This window comes from Quercus suber, unplaced genomic scaffold, assembly GCF_002906115.3.
Source record: "Quercus suber isolate HL8 unplaced genomic scaffold, Cork oak 2.0 scaffold_4, whole genome shotgun sequence".
NCBI lineage: Eukaryota > Viridiplantae > Streptophyta > Magnoliopsida > Fagales > Fagaceae > Quercus > Quercus suber.
Genome location: NW_027069470.1, coordinates 2338717 through 2345995, shown reverse-complemented (window position 1 = coordinate 2345995; position 7279 = coordinate 2338717). Strand labels below are relative to the sequence as shown.

At 34.8% G+C, this 7279-nt stretch overlaps 1 protein-coding gene across 1 annotated transcript; it reads right to left on the bottom strand.

Moving 5' to 3' along the window:
• Nucleotides 1-484: 484 nt before the first annotated feature.
• LOC136066264 (F-box/kelch-repeat protein At3g06240-like) lies at nt 485-2387 on the bottom strand. Its single transcript, XM_065770309.1, has 3 exons — nt 2310-2387; nt 774-1949; nt 485-505 (listed from the first exon to the last, which is right to left on the bottom strand). The coding sequence occupies exons 2-3, from the start codon at nt 1923-1925 to the stop codon at nt 485-487; spliced, it is 1173 nt and encodes a 390-aa protein (XP_065626381.1). The 5' UTR covers nt 1926-1949; nt 2310-2387.
• Between the last annotated feature and the right edge of the window lie 4892 nt (nt 2388-7279).

Sequence of the window (7279 nt, the reverse complement as noted above, 5' to 3'; positions counted from 1 at the left end):
GGCAGGAAATAATGTCATTAAAAGTAGGGAATTTTTGCAACATGATCCCAGTTCATTAAAACTCCTCAAAGCAAAAGCCAATGACCTAGGAAGTACGAACACTTCACTTAGTGTGCTGTACCTGTATTGTACATGTGTCACACTGGTGTTGTATAGTGAAATAGAGGCTTCCACTTGACAACACAAGAGAAATGTATAATTTAAAATCCCTTATAATGGTAAACGCATTAATTCATTTGAGGGATAAATAGCTATTAAAAGGGATAGCACCAAATCCTAAGCAAAAATCACATATACTTTTCTATATACTAGGAATGTTATCAATTTATCTTATCATATCTCAAATCAAATTCTTAACAAGCCAAAAAAAAGAAATTAAGATCCTCTCCATTTTAAGCAAAATGTACTATTGAGTCATAATTTAATCGTGGCACTAGATACACACCTTTAAATTTGTAATATTTAATAAAACCACGAAATAGAATCACCTCAAACGGAGAGAATCCTAAAACGAAAAGAACATAGCATTCATAATGTCTCAAACGAAGTGAATCAATTTTACTAAAATACATGTGGAAAGATTTCAGCTTTCAGTGTTTCATTTTGTTGTGTTGTGCTCTATGTATGTTGTTTTTAACAACCAATGGACACTAGAATTCTAAATTGATATTATATTATTTCAGGATACTAGATCAGGTGCAACTTTGACAGCTAAAATATCATTCTGTTCTAAAGTTAAAAAGTATCACATACTATTCACACATATATTTTACCTGATTAAGCCCATCATTGCAGTCAAGTGAATAAAGGCTTTCCACATATGTAGTTGCCTCCATTATTGTCTTGGGATCATATCGTGTTTTTCTATAGGCCTTTTTTTTCAAACTGATGACTATCAATTTGAAAATGTAGTTTGAATCAACTTGCTTCTCCCGCAATAAAAATTTTTCACCATTCTTTGACACGCATATAGGCCTCGGACAAGTGCCCCTATATGGCATGGTTGTCAATCTAGTCCAAGACTCCTTCATCACCCATAGCTGAATACATAAATCATTGCGTGATTCACCTGTGCACACAGATAGACACAGGTGTTCTCCAAAAGTCCCTAACTCCCATGTTCCGTAATAAGAAACAGATTCTGGCCATGGCAGCTTATGAAATATCTCATCCGCTAAATCAAAATAAACGATTGACGGCTCCCGATAAAATTTAGTATTCCAATAAATTGCCCCATTGCAGTATATAGTCCTTCCGATCAATTGCATGCTGCTGCGGATAAAAAAATCATTCTCCTCATCCACCAGAATTGTCTTCCAAGTAAAGGTCTTGAGTGAAAAGATCTCGATCTTCAACATCTTGTAATCATCAGTGTGGTAGGGGCTTAATATCTTGTAATCATCAGTGGAATAATCATAGCCAAAGCCAAAACCGCGAAACCAACTAGAATATGAATCAGGTGTTGATGTTGATGGTGGATTTGGTATGTTTTTGTAACTTTTGGTAGATGGGTTCCAAACCAAATATTGTGCTGTCCATTCGTCCAAATCAAATAATTCAATACATACCAAGCCATTGCAAGAAGCCAATTTTGTCTTAACATGTTCTTCATCCCACAATGGAAAACCAGGAAAATCAACATCAACAGGTTGACCATGAATAGCAGGGCTTTGAAACAGTGCTTCACAACCTGATGATAGAGCACAATTGTCAGTCAAAACAAGGACGTTCATGCGGTTGGGGTTTTGAGATGCTCTCTGAAAGTGGGATTTAGCAAATTGGTGACTACTGATCAAAGTGTGCCATGCTTTGGATACGCACTTGAATCGCATTAGAGACTTCACTGGTAGTCTTGAAAGAATTTCCTCAACGAGTTCATTTGGTACAGTAAAGCTTTGCCGCCGCCGTCCCTTGGAAATTCTCATAGTTCAGTTCAGGTCCTTGGCTCTCTATAATCGATATATGAGAAATAATGGTTAAAGAGTTAGATATTAAACCCTTTAATTAGGAATGTAACATATTAAAATTTATAGTTTCAAAAGTACTATAACGTGTTTTAGGAATTTCAATTGGAGATCAAAATGAGATGGTGTAAGGGTTGGAAAGTAGGCGTGGAAACTAATGGCAGGATATTTAAAAAAAAAAAAAAAAAAACTGTGACATAAAAATAAGTTGTGAATGATTCTTTGCTTTTTAACAACGAAAACCGCTGGAAAAGAAGCTAGAAACAGAACGAAGTTGATATTTATATATATATATATATATATCAGAATCAGACAGAGAAAGAAAAGAGAAGAGAAGAATCATACCGAGAGAAACGTGGAGGTCGGCGTGTGAGTGATGGAGGAATGTGGAGGCTGGCGTGCGAGTGTGAATGTGAATGTGGGGTAGATAGGTTTTCTTTTTTTTCAATTAGTTTATATGTTTAACTTAATTGGTTTAAGTTTAATTAGTTTAATGTTAGTTGGTTAATCTAATGGGTTAATGGGTTATAATTTTAAATAGCTGGAGGCCCAATCTTTATAAAAATAAATAAATAAATAAAAAAGGTTCAACGTTTGCATTGCAAGGCCCAAGACGTGTTCGTTATTGTGAGTAGGTGTGTTTTTTTGTTTGAACTTTTATTTTTTTTTATTTTTTTATTTTTTTATTTTTTTATTTTTATGGAAAACACGTGAATTTTATTAAGAAGAAGATAATAACATAGCATCATAAATCACAAGCAACTCAATTAAATGTGGACATTTCTCCATCTATGTTACATAGGAGTTAACATCTTTAACATGGGCAGGCAAAGTGTGTGCTGGTATTAGGGATGTGCAACCAACTCACTAATTTGTTAAAACCGGCCCGAGTTGAGTTAGTTTTTAAGGTTGAGTGGGTTGGGTTGGGTTAGGTTATGAAATTTTTTTTAATAGTGGGTCAGGTTGGGTTTAGGTCATAACAACCACAAACCACCTAACCCAACCCAACCCATCTATATATCTAAAATTTAAATTATATATATTTAAAACTATATTATATAATTAATAATTTTTTATTTAATTTTTTTCCCAACTTATTTGTTTATAACTATGTTGGGATACTAGTTCATGTATATTTTATTTATCTACTCAATTGGATATATTTTGTTTATAACTGAGTTGGAATACTTGTTCATATATATTTTGTTTATCAACTCAGGTGGCAAGTGAGATATTTTTTTTTTGCTCAATTTAATAATAATAGTAAAAAAAAATTGTCCAACCTATAGGTTCAACCCAATTCATATGGGTTGGGTTAGGTTGGGTTGAACCCTTGTAATGGGTTTGGTTGAGTTAGATTTTTTTTTTTTAACCCACCATGATGGGTTAGGTCGAAAATTCCCCTCAACCCGACCCATGCACACCCCTAGCTGATATATTGGCTTGTCTCCTCACATGCGAACATTCAAAAGAGCGAAAATCCTGTAGTCGAAAGCGAATCCCATTGGCAAGATTAGCAATAGAAGTCTGGGCAATCGTAGGGTCTTCAAGCGCATGGAAGACAATGCTTGAGTCAGTTTTGAAAATACCATCATTGAATCCTACATCCCATGCAAAGAGAGTTGCTTTGTCCATTGCCTTTGCTTCAGCTTCCAAAGGGCCTAGTGGAAGAGGAAGGCGTTTACTCAGGGTTGCAATCACCTGTCTTTCCACATTCACCTTGTACCATGGAAAAGCAAGCGGAACCCAACAATTGTCTGTGGCGTCCTTAAATTAAGAGGGCCTAAAGTGGGCATCCTGATACTCCATGGGCAGAAAGCAAACCTTTGCCAATATTTCATGTGAGGATTGGCGAATGGCACCTAGTCTTGTTTTGTTTTGGCTAAACTAGATACCCCATGTTGTAGTAACAGTGAGTTCAAGAAGCTCAATACCCATGTGTTGTGTGAAGATCAAGTGCCAAAGAAATTCCATGAAGTCCTTGTAGCTAATGCCCTCTTTATCAAAAGGTGTGGCAGAGAGTCTCCAAGTGTCTTTTGCCACGGTGTAGTCCTAGAAAAGGTGTCTTATTGTCTCTAGAGCAAGACCACACACGCTTCACATGTGGGATTATCAAGGACATGTCGGAGGCAGAGGTTGGCTTTTATAGGGAGGATATTTCGACAAGCTCTCCAAGTAAACATCTTGATTTTGTTTTGGATGTGTAGGTTCCAAATCTTTCACCAGAAACTACTATGGTTTGCGCCATGAGAAGTCTCCGTAGTATGAGTGCTTTGGGTCATGGACAGTGCCACCTTGTATGCTTTATTAACTATGAAGCATTTCTTAGGTGTGTAAGCCCAAACCAATCGATCCCTTGATTTGTGCCAGCTTAGAGGAATGTCGAGGATGGAGTTGACATCAACTAGTAGGAAGACTTGGTTGATCAAAGTAACATCCAATTAACCAGATGCTAAATCTATGAGGGAGCTAATCTTTGTGTTTGCTAGGAGTAAGCTTGGTGATGATAGCACTCGGAATGTCAAAGGTCGTGGGAGCCAACGATCTGCCCAGATGCCAATGGAATTACCATCCCCTACCTACCAATAGAGGATTCAAAAAGTTAGTTATGTCTTTAGAAAATGTAAAAAATACCCCTATTCAAATTCTTATTCTTTTAAGGAGATTATTATAATAACCAAAACTTATCATATAATTACAATTGATATTACTCAAATAATTAATAGTATTCTCAACCCAAACTTGTATTTTTCCATTAGGGACACCAAATTGGACTGAAATGATGTAAAATAGACCAAGTGAATTGAATAGACTACAATGGACCTCTCATTTAATACAAGGAAATTTGTACTTATCTAGATGATTTATAAATCATTAGGCATTCATTCTTGGTTGCCAAGCTCCTTTGAATCTCAACATGGTAGTGGATTTTTTTTTTTTTTTAAAATAAAAGAGTTTTGTTATTACTTTAATGTAGTATATTTATACAATATTTAAAAGCTGAAGTGTAGCATTGATTGCAACTACACTCCTGTTGACCCACATCAGCGTAATATTTTGGTTAACTTTAGTTTATTATGGTCCACTTTGGTCAGTTTAGTCCATTTGGTGTATTTGGTCCATTTTAGTTCACTTTCGTCGACTTCGGTGATGCTTGGGGAGGAGAGGTTTGGGTAGAAAGTGGAGTTACTTGCTTCATTGACAATTACGTCATCTTTTCAGCATAATGTTGATAAAAGTTTTTGATATAATTATATTTTTCTGATATTATTAAAGTCTTGTATTTCTTCCCCTAATATAAGTAATGGATTTAATTATATATGTTTCAACTTTAGGTCATCAAGACATATAGAGATTTACGTATATTAACTATACCTTGTTAAAAAATAATCTCATCATTTTAAGAAGGGTTTGACACTAACACTAATAAGACTCATCTATTATTTTTAATTTTCACACAATAAGAAAAAAAAAATTGTCAAATTTTTATGCGCATTGCACAGGTCTACAACTTGTTGCTTTTAACTTTTAAGAGTAAGTCCATTGTTGCCATAAAGGGAGCATCATATCACATAAGTTACTTAATCCCAACCTGGAATGCATGGACATGGCAGTTTGCCTACCGTGCCTCTGTCGGACATATACATGTATTGGATACAAATTATACATAGGACACAGTTGCATGCATGTCCCAACTGTTTTTTTTATTATAAATTATCAGACACGGCTACGACACAAGGTATGCTGAAAAAAGCAAGAAAAAAAAGAGGGAAAAAAAAAATATCTATAACTTTACATTTCCATTCTCCATTTTCAGTCTTCCTCATGCTACTTCAGTTTCTCCCATGTTATGTCTCTTCATCTTTCTTAACTCTCTCTCATTATTTGTTTTAAAAAACTTATCCCTTTCTTTCTTTCTTTCTTTTAATTTAATTTTATTTTTTAAGAGTTGTGTTGCTATCTACCTCTTCTAAGTTCTAAATTTTAAGTAGCCAACTGTTCACCACTTCCAAAAAAAGAGGGGAAAAAAAATATCTACAACTTTACATTTCCATTCTTCATTTTCAGTCTTCCTCATGCTTCTTCAGTTTCTCCCATGTTATGTCTGTTCGTCTTTCTTAACTCTCTCTCATTATTTGTTTTAAAAAACTTATCTCTTTCTTTCTTTCTTTCTTTCTTTCTTTTTATTTTATTTTTTAAGAGTTGTGTTGCAATCTACCTCTTCCAAGTTCTAAATTTTAAGTATCCAACTGTTAGCCACTTCCCATCTTCTCTCACTCAAGCGTCTCTTAATTTTTCTTTTTCATTTTTTATACTTCTCTTCTCTCTCAGTCAAGTGTCTTTTTTTTCTTTTTTCTTTTTTCAATTCACATATCACAATGACACTCACATAATGGACTTTAATATATTTGGGACATGACCTTAAATTATTAAAGGGGGTAATATTTTAGATCTCTTGGACTTTAGTTAAATAAAATATTCATTATTTCACTTAAATTCATGTATGTTTAATATTATATGAAAAATAAATACTTAACCATATATACAAAGATAAATAAAAAATATTTAATAATTAATTAATATTCGTATCTTCGCCATACTCATGTCCTACTTTTTCAAAAATTGCCTGTATTGTGGTTCCATATTTGTACCTGTATTGTGCCCGTATCTGTGCAGGTTCTTCCTAGATCCCAACAGATAAAATGTTGAAGCACAAGTGATATTGGCAAGGAGAACTGATGGCAAAGGGAACCTTTCAATATTAAAGGAGATAATAGAAAAAACTTCCATACTTTTTGGCAAATTGAAACTAAAGTGTTTGGAAAAAGTACAAAGTCCGCCCCTTCCCTCTCTTTTTACTCCTACAAGGTCTCAAGAATCAAATAGAGCATAGTTGGGAGCACTCATGTGACAATATCCTTCTATTTTTACCTTCCCATATATTATTCCCCCTTCAATGGATATTCTTGATTTTGCTTTCCACCCATTTCAAAATACAGCTGCCTATAGATTTGCGTCCACCTCATCTTTATACTAAAGAGATCCAGACTATGCTGAGGTGTGCAAAAAACAAATCGTCATGACTGTGAGGAGTGAAACAGACTCTTCTCAGACCTAGGGCCCAAAGAGTCATTGGTCCACGGGAAAGTATTTGGGCTTGGCCTTTGTGCTGAGGGGAATGCTAAAGGAGGTGAAAGTTGGACCACTATAAGTGTTTTACTGCGAATAGCCATTACCAAGGAAAGGGGAAGTTTTAACTTATCCGAGCCTTAAAGCACGAATAATTGGTGTGTGACCTCTAGAAGATATTAGTA